Raw genomic sequence first — 22,157 nt, 5'->3', positions numbered from 1 at the left:
ACATATACCTCAAATTATTTTGTCGGGATAAAACCTCAGATCTTTTTTCTTCAGCCGTGTTTTATCGACTATTGATATTACGCGCTCAAATGTTGAAGTGCCTAGTATGGATATGTATAACATATATATATATATATATATATATATATATATATATATATATTATATATATATATATATATATATATATATATATATATATATATATATAAATTTCTTAAATTTGATAATAATAGTAATTGTAAATATGTTTAAATCCGTAGTTATTCAGTTAATTTGAAATTAATGATTTATTTAATTTTTTTCATTGTTAATCTTGGGATTTGAAGCACAAAAATTATAAGGACTTCGTTGTTTATTTTCTAAATAGCGTTAGCATTTCATTAGAAATTTATTTTAATCCAATAGTTTTGTTTATTACGTTTACCGCGTTTGATAAATTATACTTCTTAACTATGATAACGATTGGTTACTGAAAAATTATTTTATTCATATAATCATATAATAAATAATCACATGATTTGTTTTAACGTTTTTAATTAGTTGAAATATTTTTTATATCATTGAAATATTTTTTTACATCACACGTGAACAAAATAAAAAATATATATTAAAAGGTTTTTTTGAGTTCTTATTACTACTTACTATTTTATCTATTTATTTTTTTTTTACTATTTGTATAGATTTTAAACTTTTATCATTTTCTTGATAAATTTGTTCTTAATATAAATAATCTAAATAAATTTGTTCTCCTAATAAATACATTCATAAGTTATGTGTTATTTAAAACTTCTAATGGAATAGGTTGAATAAACATTTTATTAGAAAAGATTTTTATATAAGTTTTTACTTAAATAAAAAACTTTCAATTTTTAATTTGTTTGAAAGCAGAGGCGTAGAAAGAATTTTTTGGTGTTCGAGATAGGTAACTTCCAGACATGGAGCAAACTCCAAACATTTATATGTTTATACTTATGTCAAATAATGAGGGTTTGCAAAAAATTGCGATGATTGGAGGCTGGGAAAAAAAAAGCCCAAAAATTTTTGCCGCCCCCTGCCCCAAACGCGAGAGCAACAAGTTGATGAAGTATTTTTTGTACCATTCTTAACTAGACTTATATTCATCGATAAATTTTAGATTTCATTTTAAAATATTTTGGCGTTCAAAAATTATGACCATATAAAGTTTAAACCCCCCTCAATTTGAGGGGGTTGCAAATTTTATAAGGTAATAATTTTTAAATGCTAATAGATAATACTATGAAACTTAAAATTTATCGATGAATATAAGTCTAGTTAATAATAGTACAAAAAATACTTCATTACCTATCTCGAACACCAAAAAATTCTTTCTACGCCTCTGTTTGAAAGGGTTTAAAGTACTCAAAACTTTTTAAACACAATTAATGAATTAAATATCTCTCCTCAAACACAGTTAAATATAATCTTAAACCTAAAAAAGTAAACAAATTGTTTTATTTTTTTGCGCATTTTATAACAAGTTTTAATTTTTGTGCACACATGCATTTTTACACATTCATGTGCCCTTTTTTCCCTCTGCCTGTGTAATTAACAATAGTGTGGCTAAGGGGGACTTCTGCCCAAACTATTTCCTAGAGTATTTTCTAATTATCAAATTAGAAGAGACTGCCTTATCCACTTTAATTATTGAAGGTGATGAGGTGCTAAAAGAAGAAATTCTAAAGCAAAATAAATTTACTGTCTGTGAGAATAATTGATACATGGGTACATTAAAAAATATTTTTATGGTAATGTAACATGTTTCATTTTTGCGCTTTTAATAGACCTAATAGACTTAATAGAAATCTTGTATAGAAAATTATAAAAGTATAGAGAATTCAATTTTAGACTGTTTTATAGAACTTTTAAAACAGTCTAAAATTGAATTTTCAAGAAAATGTCAATAATTTTTTTATTAGTTTTTTTAAATTTTGAAAAATTCAAATAGGCAATTTGTTTCTAAATTCATTTATATACTTGATTATGTTAATTGCTGTCATGATGGTCATGGGATTAAATTGAAGACCCTTAAATAAAGACTAACAGACATATGGGGCTGTTTAACATTTGATAACCTTACCTCCTTAAAAACTAAATTAAGATGGAAAAAAACTATTTAAAATAGACTAGTTTACAGCTAAAACAAAAAAGAATTAAAATTAAAATTTTTAGAAAAATAAATTTATTCAAATTTTAATTTAAGAATATATTTCAAATGTAAATTTAAGATTTAAAATTTAATTTAAAATTACAAATGCTTGCTCTGAACAATAGATGAATAAAAATAAAAGTTATAGTAAAAAAAATTTAATAAACTTTTAACTTATCACATTTCCAGTTTATAACTTCAAAGACTTACTGAACAAAAAAATGATAAAAAGGTTCACAAAAATGTACACAACTAACACGTTTTAATTATAAACATATTTTAATTTAACACTTCAAAGACTATATTTTAATATTTACAATGACTTGTTCTAATTTTAAGCAGAAGCAAGATTAAAAAGTTAAAAAACTATAAATACTTTTTAAATTTATTAACATGATTTTTAAAAAACAAATCTAAACTTTATATCTTAACCTCTACATCTTTTCATAAAGCTGCTAAAAGTTTGTTATTATTGGCATAGGTTTTTATTGAATAATTTCTTGTAGAATTGAGACACCAGACAAGGAAATATTTTTGTCATCTAGCAAATCTACACTTAGCATCTTCCCTAGAACAATAATTGCCATAAGCTCTCTCTGTCATTTGGCAGCCACTCACATTGAACTTATTCTTAGCTGTTGGGATGCATGTAGTATTTGTCTGGGCCCAGGCATACATTGTTTGTGCTGTTGAATGTGCTTCTTCATCTATCAATGTGTTTTGAGTGTAAATCATTTTGTGTTTGAATTAATATTACTGATACAGTTGTTACATGGCGTTTGCCATCTAATGTTAAGCTTTGTTTTGGCAAGAGCAGAGTATAAACAGCATCTCTACTTATTTAAAAACCTTGTATCTTGACTTGTTATGTGAATTCATTGAAATTGTTCTGTGAATTCATTGAGATTTCAACAATGGTTTTTAAAAGTAGCAGCTGATCTTCTTTATTTTTTGGTGACCAACTTTCTTTAACAAAGCTAAGCAATCAACTGTAACTGTTTCTACTAAATTTAAATTTTTTTTCTCTACCAGGTGTTGTGGAAAAGTTAGGAAAAACCTAGTGTTGTGGAGGATTCAGAGAAAAGCCATAAATTATTTACTGGTGCAATTTCAATCTAATCAATTTGTTTTGTTTCAATGGAAAAGATTGGCTAATAGAACTAACTCAAACTAAATTATATATATTGTATTTGATAACTCATTCTCGACTAAGCCATAAAGAAACTATTTAAAAAAAACTTGTATTAAGATAACATCTAATAGTTCTAAACTTTTAAAAAGTTTAACAAATTTCAATTTAAATATTTTAAAGATTCAAAGGTAAAACGCATTTGATTAAATATGTTGAAAATACTAAATATTGTGTAGTTGAAAGAACTAGATAATAGATTAATAGGAAGCGCGCATGTTCTGCAATGCAGTAATGTTCTGCATGCAGTAAGTTCATTACTTGTCGTTTTTAAAGCAAATTTTTCTAGTTACTTAATTTTTTTTTGGAATCTAGCTCTTATCTATTAGTAATAGCTCTTAGCTATTGGTAATTATCAATAGCTCTTTAACTCTTTACACTTACTAATATTTTTTCAATTTCAAATGTTGGAAATTTATTTTTAAAAAGTTATGTTTTTAAAAATTTAGCTTTGTTTCGATGTATAGTATGCTGTTTTCAAAGAATTTTAGTAAAAACTGATGTAGCAAAAGAGTTCAGTCGTTGTTTTAACCTTTTTAAAATCTTTGATATATTTATTTAATCAATATAATTTATAAAATAAAATATCAATACCTGTAAAATTGAGCTTTGATAAAGTGAATCATTGATTTCAAAGTGGCTAAAACAACAGCTGATTGTAAATGCATATTTTATTAATAATCCATAATTGTTAATTTGAAATCCAACATACATATATTTAATTTAATAATTTGTAAAAAATATTGTAACTTCGACATGCTACATAGACTTTTATACTTTCTTTTTTACTTTTATTATACTTTTTTTTTACTTTTATAAGTGGCAGTAAAAGGAAACATGAACAAAATGTTTTAGCTAAGAGTTTTGTTCTCATAAATTATTTAAAAAACATTTAAAATGTTTAAAATATTTTAAAAAATGTAACCTAAAACAAAAATGTAAAAATATTTTATGAAGTTAGAATTGTACTATAATTTAGAAATTTTAAGCAAATTTAGCAATTCATCCATCCAAAAATTGGTGGTCCAATTTTTTATATATCTATCTTATACCCTAATTTCTCAAGAAAAAAAATCCAGATGTGTATCTAAATAATTTTAAGTGACCTCGTGAAACCTAATGCTTATTAAGGCAACAATAGCTTGCTAACCAATTCTCTGTAACTTTTTCCTTTATGGTTGTCACCCAGCAATTTTTCTATAGCATTTAAAAAGAATTTTAAAATTAATTTTTATGTTAAATTTTTACTTTTTTTTTTTTTAATTTTGAATGGTAGAAAAAATACTATACATTTGTTTGTCTAGTCATTAGGGGTGCACATGCGGTAGTGGTGTTGTAGTAAAGCGCTCGCTTCATAAGCGAGATGTTCCGAGTTCGATCCCCACCACGTCCCTGGCAGTACCGCGCTCAACTTGTTTCTCCGCGCAGCGGCCTTGTTCGTCAAGGTTCGTGTTTCGGAGTTATAGGGTTGAGAGAGGGTTATAACCACTATTAAATAGCCTCCTCATCTGTAGTGGCCTTCTTGGCCTTGAGGAGGTGAATAACAAAAAAAAACAAAAAAACATGAAGGCTGTATTTTTTTTATGATAGTGGTTTGTTTTACATTTACATAAAAAGCAGAAGAATTTAGCATAACCCAGCTGAAATGTGACATTGCTGTATTTATGTAGTAGTGGTGTAGTGGTAAAGGGCTTGCTTTATGAGCAAGAAATTTCAAGTTTGATCGCATCCACGTCCCTGGTAGTGCCATGCTTAACTTGTTTCTCTGTGCAGCAACCTTTTTATTAAAAAAGATTTAAATATCAATAAAAATTTGATAAAACCTTTTACTAATCGTAAGGTCAAGCTAAATTCAATTGCACATTTTTTGAGTTATAAAAAAAATATTCTTGTTTTAATCTTACTCAAAAAAATGTTACAATGTAAAAAAAATAATTTTTTAATGATTTTGTTTTAAAAAAAATTTAATATACTTTAAAATATATGTAAAATAACATGACAAATATCATATTAAAAAAAATTTAATATTTTTTGTCATGTTATTTTACATATATTTTAATATGTTTTACTAAATATATTACATATTTTCACAAAATTTCTGTTAAAAATCAATAAAAATATTTTTCAAAAACAAAAAAACTAAAATTTCTAAAAAGTTTTATAACACAAAATAATTCAATTTTTGATATTTTATATAATATTATTTTTAATAAAATTAGTTACATTCAAATGAATTTGTTTTTACTCTTTTACTCTCTTCATGCCTATAATTAAATAATTGCACAAATTACTGTGCAATTATTTAATTATAATTAAATAATTGCACAAATTACTGTGCAATTATTTAATTATAATTAAATAATTGCACAAATTACTGTGCAATTATTTAATTATAATTAAATAATTGCACAAATTACTGTGCAATTATTTAATTATAGGTATGAAGAGAGTAAAAGAGTAAAAACAAATTCATTTGAATGTAATTGATTTTATTAAAAATAATGTCATATAAAATATCAAAAATTGAATTATTTAACAGTTTAACGATAATATTATTAACTGTAAGTAAAGAATTGTAGAAGGAAGAAGAAAAAGAAGTTTCAAAGTTTTGTTTTTGTCATTAATATATTGTTTAATTTTTTTAAATTTTGGATTTGATAGTGACTCTAGTGTTGCTGATCACGACGAACAAGAAGTTGAAATAGAAGATTCTGATAATGAAGAAGTAGGAGAGAAAAATAAAGATGCCATTAATTGTAAACTACTTTGATTTAGTTTAAATTATATATATGTTGTATATATTTTTTTGTATTGTTTTATTTTTATTACATGGTAAAACTTCGTTAGAACATGTGCAATTTATTATGATAACTCTAAACAAATCCAACTTTTTTTAATATATTGGATCTAAAATTTTGAACATTTGTCATGCTTTATAACATTATAACTTTAAATATTTAAAGTTTAAACCACATACCAGCTGTCATAATTTTTTTTTTTTTTTCAAGTTGTTTAAGCCAGTAAAACATACTAGAAATTTAGAAAAGTTTCTAATTTTATTAAATAATTTATAGATATTAAGTCAAAGTTTAATGTTACACAAACTTTAGAACTCTGAAATTTTAAAAGGATTTTTAAGTTTGAGATAACTTTCAGGTAGATTGTACTCTGAACCTAAGTCTGTTTATACTGCTACTTAAGAGGGTGTCTTCCAAAAAATTATTTTTGTTAGATGGAAATTAGTGTAATTACCCAAAATGTGATTGGATTTTTTTTTAAAATCCAGTTATAAGCAGAAGTTGTGATAACATTTCAAACAATCGTAATTATAGGTATATAAAATATAATAGTTATAAATAGTATGGAAATAATCAGTGGAAATGTCAACTGTCAAATTAGATCTGCATGTTATGTCCCTAATTGGAACCATCAATTTATTGATCTATTGATTTTAGTAAATCGTTAGTTGAGAACCAAAAGGCCGTTTGTCCACATTTTGTGTTTTTTCTGTTTATTATCAATAAACATTCAACAATCAATTTGGTATGTGTCCATTAAATCTGGTTACAAGAATGATATAACTTTTGAAAAAAAATAAAAAAATTAGTCTGACATTCTTTACAAATTAAATTTTAAAACTTGATGTTCTTGGAAACACAAAAAATGGACAAACCTTGGTTATTGGTTCTTGGCTGACAAAATGATAATTAAAATTTAACTTTTAATAATTAAATTTTTAGCTGATAGTAGTTCTTCCAGAAGTTCTTCTGAAAGCAGTAATGAAGATGAAGTGAAACGACCAGTAAAAAAAGATAACCGGGTAAATCATCATAATCAATTGGTTATTGACATCAATTATTACAATCGATTTAAACATTTTTATAATTATTAAGGTGTGGGAAGAAAATCCAGATATATATGGGATACGGCGATCAAGTAGACAAAAAAAAGAACCACAGCGTCTAAATGTAATGGTTAGTATTTTTTTTTAAAAAAATCAATTTTTCTAAATATGCTTGAGTTTATTCATGTTAAAATTTTTACAGTCTGATGACAGTGGATCTGATTCTGATAAGAAGAAAAAGAAAAAGAAATCAGACAAGTAATCATTCTTTATGTTATTATGAATTTTAATTATAGCACAAAAATATTGCAGTTATTATTGTAACTATTATTTTATCATTAATATTTTTAAGACCTTTTACTTTGTGTATACATATTTACATTTAATTGATTATAAAAATTTTTTTTCTCATATCTTTACCTCTTATCTGAGATAAAATTTATTCATTAAATAATTCTATATTTTGTAGATTCATATTGTGATGCGTGTGCTTATTTTTTTATATTTACATGAAAATAAAAGGATAACAATGTTGATTAATCATGACATGGCTTGTTACTGATTGATTCCTAGGTTAAACCTAACTTACTTAAATTAAATCAAGCTCAACAACTTTTGGTAAAAAAGTCTTTGTTTACATTTTTATCTTTAGGTCATGTGACAACTCACTCTATAGGCATGTAGCAACCTATTTTCTAGATGCCTATAGGGTGTCTATATGCATTGTTTCTAGTTCTATTAGGCCAAGGGTGTGTGTTTGTGTGTGTGTGTATTCATATATATCGTCTATACTCTCAAAACTATTCAACAAGTGCTTATCGGAGTCTTGTTTTCCAGCCTGCTGAAAAGCGGCATCTGTTATCCCTATCTTCAAAAATTCTGGAGAGCGATCTGATTCGTCTGACTACTGTCCCATTAGTCTTCTTCCTATCATAAGCAAGGTTTTTGAATCTTTAATTAACAAAGACTTAATTTCTCATCTTGAATCTAATAACTTACTTTCTGACCATCAATATGGATTTTGATCTTCTCGTTCTACAGCTGATTTGTTAACAGTAATAACCGATAGGTTTTATCTTGCATTAGATAAAGGTGGAGAGGTTAAGGCCATCGTTCTTGACATTTCAAAAGCTTTTGATAAAGTTTGGCATGCTGGTCTTCTCCATAAGCTTTCTTCTTATGGTGTATCTGGCAACATCTTTAAGATTATTGAATCCTTCCTTTCCAATCGTAGTATAAAAGTTGTCCTCGATGGACAGCACTCTTCTTCTTATACTGTAACTTCAGGGGTTCCTCAAGGTTCTATCCTTGGCCCTATACTCTTTTTAATTTACATTAACGATCTTCCAGATATTCTCACATCTAAGGTGGCATTGTTTGCTGATGATACTACCATTTATTCTTGTCGTGATAAGAAACCAACACTCTGATTGCTTGGAGGGGGCATTTGAGCTTGAAAAGGATCTCACTTCTGCTACGACATGGGGCTCGCAGTGGCTGGTGAACTTCAATACAGATAAAACTCAATTTTTTTCAGCCAATTGTTATCGCAATAATTTAGATCTTTCTATATTTATGAAAGGTGATGTACTTGATGAGTCATTTACTCGTCATCTTCTAGGATTAACTCTTACTTCCAATCTTTCTTGGAAACCATATATCAAATCAGTTGCAAAATTAGCATCTGCTAAGGTTGCATCTCTTTATCGAGCTTGACACTTTCTTACTTCAGATTCTATTCTCTATCTCTATAAATCTTAAATCCGGTCTTGTTTGGAATACTGTTGCCATATCTGGGGCGGATCTTCTAATGATGCCCTTTCTCTTTTAGACAAGGTGCAAAAACGCATTGTAAACATAGTTGGACCTGCTCTTGCAGCCAACCTCTAACCATTATCACATCGTCGTAATGTTGCTTCTTTTTCTCTTTTCTACAAATACTATAATGAGCACTGCTCTAAAGAGCTAACGTCTTTAGTGCTATCTACGAAAATTCATTCTCGTGTTACTCGTTATTCAATTAAGTCTCATCCTTTTTCTGTGACTGTTCCTAAGTGCTCCAAAAACGCTTATTTGTCTAGTTTTTTTCCTCGAACATCAGTCCTTTGAAATTCACTTCCTTCATCTTGCTTTCCTGATTCATATAATTTGCAATCCTTCAATTCGTCCGTCAATCGTTATCTCGCTCTACAATCTTCATCTTTTCTCTTCCAGTAACTTCCAACTTTAATTAGTGGTTGTTTGCAGCCTTGTTGGAAGCGAAGATGTTTAAAAAAATTTGAATTTGAAAATTTTAAATTGATTAAAAGCTAATTTTGTCGGTGTTTTCTTTATTATTAAATTTTTAAAGTTTAATAAAAACCTATTAAGTCTATTACAAACCTTTTTTTTTAATAAAAAAAACTTTCTAATAGCTAATAGGAATGTTAGAATTAGTTTTAGTTTGAATTATTTACAGGTGCAAAATTTATAAGGTTTTTTGAAACATGTTTCATAGATTATAGATTTATCACGATTTGTTATTTATATAAAGAGTATATAGCTGTTGTTTCTTTTATACAGCTGGGTCCCAACTCTAAGTGGTAGTGAAAGTGTTGAGTCAGATTCAAGTTATGAGATTCCTCAAAGAACTATGCACAAAAAAAGAAATATTGCTCAGATGAAACAGAAGTGTAAGCGTGTTCAATATGATGATTCTGATTCTGATGATTTTGGGAGAAAAAAAGTTAAAAATAAACGAGAATTTAAAAAAACAAATGCACGGTTGTCATCAAATAAAGTGAGGTATGCATAGTTTTTGTATTATTTATTAATTATCAGATTTTAAATTTGAGATGAATATTTTGCATTGTTTATTATAATATAATCCAAAAATTGTTAATGTATATATGTTTGTATATATATTAGCTTGGGCAGGCAATCGCATGCTGTAACTGATCATTCTTATAATTTTTTTCTTTTCTTTATTTGACCACGGCTGCTTTGATGTTTTAAACATTTAAATGCAATAAAAAAGTCCTCGTGTTATGAATAACTTTTAATTGTTGATCTTTTTTAAACTTTTTATTTTATGCAAAGGCTTTAAATTAATTATAAAATTGATTATAATGATCATTTAGAATTAACGCATTTTGTGTAAATAAAATATTGTATTTGAAAATGTTTGAAACTATTTTTAATGTCTTTCTAAAAATCTTTATAAATATTATATTTTTAAGTTACTTTAAATCATGAATAAGTTAAATTAAATCTTCCCATTGCAATGAAATGGCTTAATTGTTTAATTTTATTAAACAGTTAAACCATTTTTTTATATTTTTAAAAAGAATTGTTTTAAAGCTTTTTTTAAAATAACTTGACTGAGCATGAAATCATTAAAAATTACTATTTAAAAAGACTACGTTTTTTTTTTTTCCAGCTTTTTGAAAAAAATCTTTCACAATTTAAATATATTATATATTTTTCTTTTCAATAAATTAATTTAATTTTTTAAATTATTTAAATAAAATTTGTTTATTTATTAAACAGTAATTATTAGTAATTTGTAAAAGCGTTTTGCGTAATTTTAGTAAAACCTTTCAAAAGTTAAGTTTTAAAGTAATTTGTTTCAACCCAATCAAAAACGCAACAAAGTAATTTTAGCATCAAGTTTGAGTTTTTTGAGTATTAATTTGTATTTTCTTTTTCTTAAGCAGTTGTTTTCTTTTTCTTTAGTTTTTTAACTTTATTTTCCTAGTTTAATGGGATCCCAAACCTCCGAGACTGATAAAAAGGTAGGCCAAAAAGTCAGCATAGTAAAGGCCGCAATCTACAGACTTGATAATTTATTCAAGCACGTTTTATTCCTAAGAGTTTAATACATGATGTCATTCATTTTTTTGTTTGTTTACATAATCAATTATTTAAGTAAAAAAAAAATGACGTTATATACTGAAACTTTTAGGAACTAAACGCGCTTGAATAAATTATCAAGTCTGTAGATTGTAGCATATATTGTGCTGACTTATTGGCCTACAACAAAACGGAGAAGATGAGCTTCAATTAAAAATAAAAAAAGTTAGTTTTTCTTGGTATGTCTTTATTCTTTTATTTTATTCAAAAATATTTAGCATAAGCATTTTTTTTTTATCATTCTCTTTAATATGAACACAATATGTCTCAGAGGTTTTGGATCCCTTTAAGTTTCGCTTAGCGTTTCTTTTTTCAGCTCATTTCTGAAATGTTCAAATCATCAAAACATCAAAACAGTTGTGGTCAAGTTGTCAACAAAAAAATCTTTAGTGTGGTCAGCAATAGCATTTGATCATTCCTGTCTAAGCCTTATACATATATATATATATATAAATATATATATATATATATATATATATATATATATATATATATATATATATATATATATATATATATATATATATATAAATATATATATATATATATATATATATATATTTATATATATATATATATATATATATATATATATATATATATATATATATATACACACACACACACACACACACACACCAGTTTGAAATTTAATACCGGTGCATGAAAAAGCGCTGGCAGGATGGTCATTTTTAAGTTGGCCTGCACAACTAAAAATTTTTTTTTTTCCTGCTATTTAAATTAAAATAAAAATAGCGAAAGTAATGCTTGGAATAAATACTAGATAAAAAAAAAACTGTTTAAAAAATGCCTTTTTTCATAAAAGTTGAACAAACAAACAAAAAAGTTTTGTTGCAATTTAAAATAAAATGCTTTTATTTTTTTTGGCAAGCGCTTTTTTATATGCTTGCCAAAGTTTTTCAGGCGTGTGGGCAAGCAAGAAGACTTATGTGTGTATATATATATTATGTGTGTATATATATATTATGTGTGTGTGTATATATATATATATATATATATATATATATATATATATATATATATATATATATATATATATATATATATATATATATATATTTATATATTATATTATATATATATATTATATTTATATAATAATATATAGTGTATAATAATATAATAATTAATATAAAATAATAAATAATAATTTAATAATTATATATACTATATAATATTATATTATAATATATATTATATAACATATATTAAAAAAGTATAATGTAATTAGGAGTTAACAAGGTATTTGAAATATTGGAAATAAAAATGGATAATTGCATAAATTAAAAAAATTCAATTTATTATTAAAGAAATCTTAATAAAAATTAATAAAATTTTTTTAATAAATTAAAAAAATTAATAAATCTTCAATTTATTTCATTACTATAATGAAGGTGAGGTATCGTTTTTAATTTAAAAAAATAATTTTTTTTTTTTGCTTTAAGAAGTCATGTGATCATGTGATAAATTATAAATCTAGTGTCAATCGTTATATTATTTGTATTTCTCATAAGCATCATCAAACAGTTCCCAAATAAATTGTCCATTTTTTTCTATAATGGTTCCAGTATCAGCAATAATAAGTTTGTTTTGAGCATTTAGAATTAAACATTGTGGTTGACCATCATATACTGAACGGTAGCTTTCATAGAAATTATAAAAGTCAGGTGTGATAGACTCTAGAAAAACGCAATGCTGTCCTTCATCTGGTGTGGTGTAAATTTGGCCAGTTTGTGCATTTACAGCAAGGTACAAGCATGCTTTTGTTCCCCAAAATGCAAGCATATCTGAGCCAATTGATAATACTTGAAGGTCAGCGTATGGATTTTTTGGATCTTTTGTTCCATGAACGCCATTTTTGTCTATTGCTAAGTACATACCTTAAAAAAAAGAAATGTAAATTATTAATTGTTAATTTTTTTATGCATGTAAATTTAAAATGTATTTATTTACCATTTTTACATAAAATTCTCCGCCTTCTTGCAAATCGAAGTAGTTGAAATTTTATCAATTTTGTAGACTTTTCTTTTTTTTCTTTGTTCAGTATTTCCATATGTTTAACTATACACGAAGAGAGAAAATTATAGATTAATGCATTATAATGTTTTTTAAACTAATTTGTTTTAGACTTTAGAATTCTTTACTTTTTATTTCATTAATAATTCCATTTTTAATTCATTTTGCTGAAAGAATAAATCTAATTAAATTATCTATCAAGAATATTTAAAAAAATCTTATCCAATAAAGTTATGCATAAAGTTCTCTAATGTTGTTTTCATTTGAAATTTCAACAATTATCTGCTTTAAATCAATGTTTTAGTTACCGGAAGATTCTAATTAAATTCATGTCAACCATAAATTGATTATTCAATAAATAAACCTTTAGCTTAAAATTATTAAAGGGATTAAAAACTTAAAAGTTTATTAAAGCTACAAAAACAAGCTAGTTTAATTTTCTAGAGGTTATGAATTAATTACGTGTGGTTTCCGTAACAATTAAATAGGATGCTTTTCCTATTTTTTTTAGTTGTAAAATATAATTAATTAACTCATAGTTTTATTTGTTAACATATTTTTAATATTACAAAAGTTCTTAAAAGTTTTATTTAAATAAAAATTTAAAGATCTTGTTGATATTCTTTTAAATACAATATCTTTCGCATACATTCTTCTATAGAAAAATATTTTTATAAATGATTTATTTCCTGCTATTTTTTATGAATTTTCAACTTATTTTATTGATTATAAATATAAATTATATTGATATATTTTTTATATTGATGCATTGTAATCTTGCATAAGAGCCTGAAGGTATAATATCATATATTATCATATGCAATTTCATAAAAAATCTTCTATGACATAAAATATATTGCTACATGTAATTTTACATAATAACTTAGATTTAAGGTATAAATTATATTGCTACATGTACCATAAGAAGATAAACACATTGTTAATTGTATGACAAGAAAAGTGTTTAAAATTTAGTTCCATACGTCATCCTGTTTTCATTATACAATATCATTGTTTAATATTTTATTGAAAAAATTATTTGATAAAATTAATATTTTCATAAAAATTTTAATTTTATCAAATAAATTTTAAGACTATGACTAAAACTTTCATTTAACTAAAAATAAAACCACCACAGAGTTCTTTAACTTTTACACAGACTTTTTTAACTTACTATAGACATTCTATTGTCTTTTAAAGATCTATAAATGCTTTACATTGTGCAAGCTTTTACTTAATAAAATTGTTTTAAACTATTTTTTAATCTTCTTCCTGTGTATATAAATATATATTTTTTACATGCTACTTGAAATTAATTTTGTTTTTTATTTTATTTAAGTTATCTAAGTTTAAGTTAAAGTAATTGTTGTCAATATAATAGTTTCTTAATTATCAAAGTTTTATTTTATTGATAAAATATTTTTTTATAAAAATATTTATTGTAAAACTTTAATTTAACAATAACTTTAATTTATCTATATATTGCTTCTTTTATATGAATATTTTTTTATTTACTTAATTTTTTTTTATGTAGTAGTAATACAATTTATTGTTATTATTAAGATAATAATATTAGTATTATATTGTTATTAAGATAATAGTATCAAATTATTATTAAAGTAGTAATAATCATTCATTAAATTTTTTATTTAAAACAATTGTTTTTAAATATTAACAAATTTTAAGTACATGCAAAGTTGCATATACTCTAATTTTCATGAAAAAAATAATCTGTATAATTCCTCTTAATTAACAAATCAACTGTATTAAGCTTCTGAAAGAATGCAACACATTAAAACACAAAGCACAAATCTGTCATTCAAACTTGTTTAAAATATGAATACTCTTATTTAAATTCTTCTTTTGTACTTTTGTTCAAAATCAAATTTTTTGTTTATATATATATAAATAAAGTTTATATATATATATATATATATATATATATATATATATATATATATATATATATATATATATATATATAAAATTTTGTAATAGTATTTTTAATTTTTATTTATAAAACTATATCATTTTAAAGTTATAAGGAGGATAGTGAAAATGAAACTGACCCTGATGACTTGATTGAAATTGAAGAAACTTCTAACCCAACACCAAATGATGTCGAAACCATTGAAAAAGTCACAAGACACAGAATTGGTGTTCCAGGAGGTACTGTTTTAATTTGTTAATGAAGTAACCATTATTTAAAAGAATATTAGTGCTTTAAATAAATTATGCATTTTCCTAAGAAATGACTTTCTTCTTGAATTTTTTCTTTTTGAAGCTATTATTTTATTCAAACTTTTAAGTCTCAAGCAAATAATGTTTGAATTAAATTATATATAAATATATATATATATATATATATATATATATATATATATATATATATATATATATATATATATATATGTATATATATATATATATATATGTAAATGTATTTATTTATTTATATACATATATACAACCCTCTAAATTAGGGTCGGCATTCGGCAATGTCGACCTAAAAGTGTTTGAGGTCAGCAACAAACTGCTGACCTCGTTTCTATATTTTATGGTAAGACCTTTGTATCAAATTTTTTTGCCGACCTGCTGCCGACCTCTTGAATATTGAGGTTGGCAAATTATTGCCGACCTCATTTTTCTTAATTCCGAGGGTTGTATATATAATACACATAGCTTTTTTTCTAAATGTTATATAACATATGAACATAATAATTAAAATTAATTTTGTTTCCAATTGTAATGCAGTAACACTAAATAAATTTCTATTTTGCATTTATAGCTACAGGATCGAATACTACTATTTATGCTCAACAAGAAGAATCTAAGGATCAAATACAGAAAGTTACTGGGGAAACAGAAGTTCAGTATTGCATTAAATGGAAAGGTTGGTCCCACCTTCATAATACCTGGGAATCAAAAGAAACCCTTTTTCAGCAAAAATGTGCTGGAATGAAGAAATTAGAGAATTATATTAAAAGAATGGATGATATAGAAAAGTGGAAAAAGATTTCTTCACCTGAGGACATTGAGTATTTTGAATGTCAACTAGAAATGAATGAAGAAATTCACAGACAATATCAGCAAGTTGAAAGAATCATAGGTCACATATTTATCTTAATAATATATAAACATATATTCGTATTTACATATGTATATATATTAGCTACCAGCATTTTTTGGTATTAAGTTAAGCTGGAATAGATATTTTATATAAAAATACGAGTTAAAAAAAAACAAACACCATCAGTAATTATGTGCTCACTCATATAGAAAAAAATAAAAGCTTCTGCTGTGGCAATCCAACTGTTTTGGCAAGCCATTTGCTATGGCAAATGTTTTTACACTTTGCTTTAGAAAGATTTATGTCAATATGGTTTGTAGATAAACGTTATACCAACTTATAACAAAGCATTGCATCTGTCAACATTGTAACTTAAAAAAATAAAGTTAACTAGTATTAATCTTATTTGAAAAATCAACATAAATAAACTGCTTTAAAGATGCCATTCTTTTTTGTAGAATTAAAAAGAAACGTGTCATTAAAAATAAGTAAATGTAGAAAAAACTAAAAATTTCAGAACTTAACAGGCTTTTTTTTTCTTTCTTTTTCTGCATAAAGTTAAAGTTTTCATGCTAAAAAAATGTTTTTTTGTTTAATTTTATAAAGAAAAATAAATTTTTTTGTTAATAACAACATTTGAAACCATGTTTTTTAATAAATATTTTATTTACATAAATTGATCTAATTATATGGCTTTTATATAAAACTACTCATTTTTACAGGACCCTAACATGTTTAAAAAATTATAAAAATTAAAAATTAATATATTTATGTTTTATTATTTATAAAAATGTTTTTAAAACTCGTTTTAAAAAATTTAATAGTTATTACTGTTTGTGTTTCATAATAAATTACATGTTAAAAAAATTAAATTAAAATAAGATAGACTAGAAGAATTGCAAATTTCAAATTTTGCACATTAAAGTTTTATGGTCTAATAAGGTTCTCTCGCTTGAAGCAACTGAATTTTTTTTAAAAAGTTGAAAATTGGTAGTGTCTAGTATATATTTTTTGAAAGATAATATCTTGTATAAGAGTATATTATATACAGGGATGTGGAGTCCCAAAAAGGACTCCACATCCTGATTTGAAAGTCTCAAAAGGGTTACTCCTTCCTAGTTTTTAGTATCCAGGAGCTCTTAAAATATAAAAAATGCTTATGGTTGCCTAATAGGAATAATCTTAAAGAGGATATTATTTTGAAAAAAACAAGAACATTAAAGGTAGAAAACAAAAAGTTTGAAAGAAAAATTAGGGAGGCCCTAGAAGAACCAAAGTAATGTGCTCTGCACAAATACATGCCAAAACTGTTTTTAATGCTATTTTTGAAACTTAAAAACAGAAGAAGCCATTTAACTGCTAATGTCAATAGTAAAGATTTTATATAAACTATAACAGTTGAAACTGTTGTAATATTAAATAGTTATTGTTAATAATTTGGTAATGCAGGTATCTATAACCAATCAAAATTTTCTGGAATAATAAATTTAATAGTTTTGAGCGAACATGTATTGATGTTTTTAAAATATTGTTTCAAAATCTTAAATCAAAATGAAAGAATAAAGAGTTGCTTATATAACTGGTGTATATGTAAGGCATGCGGTATATGTTGACAATAGTATAATTTAGAAATATTATTTTTTTAATTATTCTAATAACTCAAATAAAATTACCACATTAAATGTTTTTAAAAACTTCAATAAATGGTGTTTATTTTTTTCCCATTATTTTAGCTCATCAATTTAATTCAGAATCGTCATCAACATACCCAGATTATCTTTGTAAATGGCAAGGTCTACCTTATTCTGATTGCTCCTGGGAAGATGGTAGTCTAACTGCACGTTTTTTTCAAACACAAATTGATGAATATTTAGATAGAGAAAGATCAGAAACTACTCCTAACAGAAACACCAAGTGTTTGCGTACGCGACCAAAGTTTGTAGCTTTTAAATCACAACCAGCATTCCTTGGTAATCAAACTCTTCAATTGCGTGATTATCAACTTGATGGCATAAATTGGTTAGTTCATGCATGGTGTCGCGAAGTTTCTTGCATATTATCTGATGAAATGGGGCTGGGTAAGTTAGGAATATTTAATAATATATAAATTAAAAAAAAAAAATTTTAATAAAATATTTAAATACAAACACTCACACACACACAAACACACACATTTTTACTTAAAATAAAAAAAATAGTCTGAAAATTAAAAATATTTTATCACATTTTAAATCATCTGATTTTTTTTTAAATATATTTTTAACACTTGTTAATTTACCAAACTAGCATGTTAAATTACCGAACAATAACTGTGATTTTGTTATTATTTTTATATATTATTTATTTAAGCTCTATTAAGGGCAATTATTTTGCATCAACTAACCTCAAACTTTAGAAGATTTAAACCTCAAACTTTAGAAGATTTTAGATGGTTTAAACAAAATAATGAAGCCTAATTTTTTCAACAGAAGTATTTTTACTGTTGCAATTGTAAGACATTTTTTCATGATGATGTTTTTAACATTGGTTTTCTTCTATGTCATCTATTACATATTTTCTCCATGTTGTCTTTAGTTTTATCTCTTCTAACTACTATTAACATGGATGCAAAAAAATAAAAAGCTACCAAAACATTATGCTCACACAATTCCACAACATTATATATATTATCATAAAACAATGTTTTCTTGCTTGTGAAACATTGCAAATTTTATACATAAAAATTTAAAATAGAGATATGCAATAACAGTATTGATTTTTCTAATAATTGTTGTTTTGAGGTTTTTGTATGATCATTTTAGCAGTCATTTTGCAAGATATAGCATTATTTATCATTTATAAATAATAAAAATATAATTAATATAATAAAAATATAATTAATATAAACAATAATAATAAAGTTAAACATACAACAACTGGTATAAAAATAAAAATGGTAGCATCAAAAATGTAATTTTCAGCATTTTATTTAAAAAATGGGTAACTTATTTTTTCCTTTTCTTATCAATTGGAAATAGTTAAAACAGTAAAATAAATTTCCAAAGATATGATATGGTTTGATTTTTACTATACGATTTTTGCACTTTTATTTTATTACAGGTAAAACAATTCAAACAATTTCATTTCTCTCTTATTTATTCCATACTTATTCCCTATATGGGCCATTTCTGATTGTTGTACCACTTTCAACAATGGATGCTTGGGCCAGAGAATTTCGTTTATGGGCTCCTGAAATGAATGTAATTGTTTATATTGGTGATGCAAATTCAAGGCAGAATATTCAAGAGTATGAATGGTGCAACAAGAAAACAAAGAGACTAAAGTTCAATGTTTTGTTAACAACATATGAGATGCTGCTTAAAGATAAGGTATTGTTATTGATATAAATTCAATTATTCACATAGTATAAAAAATTTAAAAGTGTTATTTAATAATAGGATTTTTGTTTTTTTTTAATTTCGAAAAAATTATGAGTTTTTTAAAAAAAACAAATATATATTTTTCCATTAAGATTTTTATGGAAAAAAATAAATCAAAAAACATTTTGGTTATAAAAGCTTAAAAGATAAGTATATAAACAAGAATAAAGGATTTAAATAAATAAAAATAAAAGCAAGAAAAAAAAACTTAAAGTTAAAAGAAAAAATAAAAGCAAGAAAAAAAAACTTAAAGTTAAAAGAAAAAAGGAAAGTAATAAAAAAAAACTAAAATTACCACCAATATTTTATGGAAAGAAAAGAAAATGAACAATTTTAATTAATTTTGTACATTGTTTCGTGAATTTATGTATATAAAAAATGTTGAATGTATTTATTTTTTCGCATTTTTCTCTGTCAATTTAATTGTTGCTTTTTCTATATCTTGGTATTTACTTTTGTTTAACTTATCTACGTAATGGGTAAATTAGGATTTAATATTGTATGTATATATTTTTTTAAATTTAAGTTTGCCTTTATTTTGCTTTTTTATATTTTTCTGTGAATTTTTTCTCTCACTCTATCCTTCTGACCTCATGTGATTAAAATATTAGTTTTCTCTTACATTTTTTCTCACTCATCTTATCTCATCTGTTCATTCTCTCTCTTTTTTTTTCATTTTTCTGAGCCTCACTCCTTTATATTTTTGTTCTGATTCCAACTTTTTTATTATTAATGTTCCTATTACTTCTTTTTTTATTACTTGTATTAATGTAGTTTACTTAATTATTTCCTTGTTTTAATACTTTTTAATTTTATTTGTTAATTTTATTAAGGCGTCACTCCATTGATTAGTTTTTAATTATATGAGTTACACCGAACCTAACTTTGTAAATTATAATTAAATTTGTAATTTTTGATTTTAAGGTTAAATAAATGGATAAAAGTTCATTTTTCTTCTCCTAGTTTCAATATCAGCTTAACTAATGACCTGAAAAAGCTCATGTTAACGGGTACCCTGAAGGTTAACTAGGACCTTATGTTGTATCCCATGAAATTTTTTTTTGAATTTGAAAGTAGTCTACTTTCTCTATAACTGTAAAAATTTAAATCATTTGCTGGTACCTATATGAAAAAACCTAGAAGCTAACTATGTTTAGGTACTAAAATAATATTTTTCTGTTATACATTATAGTTGTTCATTTTTTGTAATAGCAACAATGCAATTGGTGATTGCAATATTTAGTGGTTTCTTGATTGGCTGATAATTGTTGTCTATAGGACATTGCTTAAAAAGCTTTAATATAATAACAATGGCTATAACAATAAAATAACAATGTTTTGATTCAAACTTCATACTTTTTATCTTTAGTTGTAGTTCTGTTAGAACTAGTTCTAAATAAGAAAAATACCATACTTTGCTAAAAATTATGAGTTTTATAAAAAATATATATATCTACTATTTATGTAACAAATTGTTACCATATTTTTATTGCATTAATTAAATTTTCAGAAAAAGATTGATTTTTTCGAATTGAATCTTAAATCACTTTTCTGATTCGATTAGAAATTTTGATGATTTGCAGGGCCCCTAGTATGTATATATGAAATTATCTATGTATTAACCCGTTCTATTTCTGCAAAGTTTTGTAAATTTACTAATACATATAGAAAAGTACAACAATTTTTTAGAAATTTATTTTACTATCTTCGCTTGTTCTATAAATTTTCAGAATTTTCTTGAAATTTCCTTGTTTTTTACATAATGCTTATTTTCAAAGCAAAAATTTGTAAAAGCTAGCAGACACACGCATACTCACACACACACATACACACAGTGTGTTTATGTATATTAGTTTGAGTGGCCAGCCAATAGCTAATTCAAAATTCCAGAACTTATTAAGGAAAATTATATTTTCTCAAAATGTTCATTTAAAAAAATAATTTTAGATGTAAAAATGTCATAGTCACGTAATACAATGAATTTTCGATCCAACAATGACTCAGACCGTTGACCTTGCTCTTGCTTGTTGCGTAGAAGGAATAGAAGGTGCAATATCTCTTTATTTTTGCATGACGAATACATTTCCTTCATTACTTTGATTGCGCACTCTGTGCATTGTTTACTTCTGGGGATCTGTAGTATGGATGGCTCTCGCTTTCTGTGATTTTTCAAAGAGCTTAAAGCCTTTTTGTATGGATTCAGTACTTCAGCCAAGTTATTAAAGTTGTTTTCCTTGTACAATTGGTCTGTAAACCAATGGTCTGCCCAGCCATACAATATAAATCGAATTAAAATAAAGGCCAGGATCGCTAGTATAGCTCTGGAATTCCACCTCGCATTGCTGATGGTGTGTAATTTCTGAAACCTGATTGATAGATAATGTCACTTTTCATCAAAAAATTGGAACACTCGAGTGAGATAAAATTAAAATTTCACTATCTCTCCAGCCTGATGTATCAAAAATTATTTCTATTCCGTTATCAAACTGTGTTTTCAGTTGTTCGTACTCCTTCAACAGTTGAGATACTAATAGATA

At 24.9% G+C, this 22,157-nt stretch overlaps 2 protein-coding genes across 2 annotated transcripts in view; one reads left to right on the top strand and one right to left on the bottom strand.

Annotated features, from left to right (window-relative positions):
• Positions 1 to 22,157, top strand: part of LOC100206141 (chromodomain-helicase-DNA-binding protein 1) — an 81,768-nt gene that overhangs the window by 16,971 nt on the left and 42,640 nt on the right. The window contains 9 exon segments of the mRNA XM_065816467.1: positions 6,021 to 6,115; positions 7,100 to 7,179; positions 7,253 to 7,333; positions 7,406 to 7,461; positions 9,766 to 9,987; positions 15,170 to 15,300; positions 15,920 to 16,240; positions 17,935 to 18,279; positions 19,301 to 19,569. Coding sequence (XP_065672539.1) covers positions 6,021 to 6,115; positions 7,100 to 7,179; positions 7,253 to 7,333; positions 7,406 to 7,461; positions 9,766 to 9,987; positions 15,170 to 15,300; positions 15,920 to 16,240; positions 17,935 to 18,279; positions 19,301 to 19,569 — 1,600 coding nt within the window.
• Positions 12,472 to 13,380, bottom strand: LOC124815312 (fibroblast growth factor 6). The gene is made up of 3 exons (XM_065816469.1): positions 13,260 to 13,380; positions 13,069 to 13,176; positions 12,472 to 12,995 (listed from the first exon to the last, which is right to left on the bottom strand). The coding sequence occupies exons 2-3, from the start codon at positions 13,166 to 13,168 to the stop codon at positions 12,610 to 12,612; spliced, it is 486 nt and encodes a 161-aa protein (XP_065672541.1). The 5' UTR covers positions 13,169 to 13,176; positions 13,260 to 13,380; the 3' UTR covers positions 12,472 to 12,609.

The sequence above is a fragment of the Hydra vulgaris genome, chromosome 13, assembly GCF_038396675.1.
Source record: "Hydra vulgaris chromosome 13, alternate assembly HydraT2T_AEP".
Taxonomy (NCBI): domain Eukaryota; kingdom Metazoa; phylum Cnidaria; class Hydrozoa; order Anthoathecata; family Hydridae; genus Hydra; species Hydra vulgaris.
Note: the sequence above shows the minus strand (reverse complement) of the source record. Positions and strands in the feature narration are given on the sequence as shown.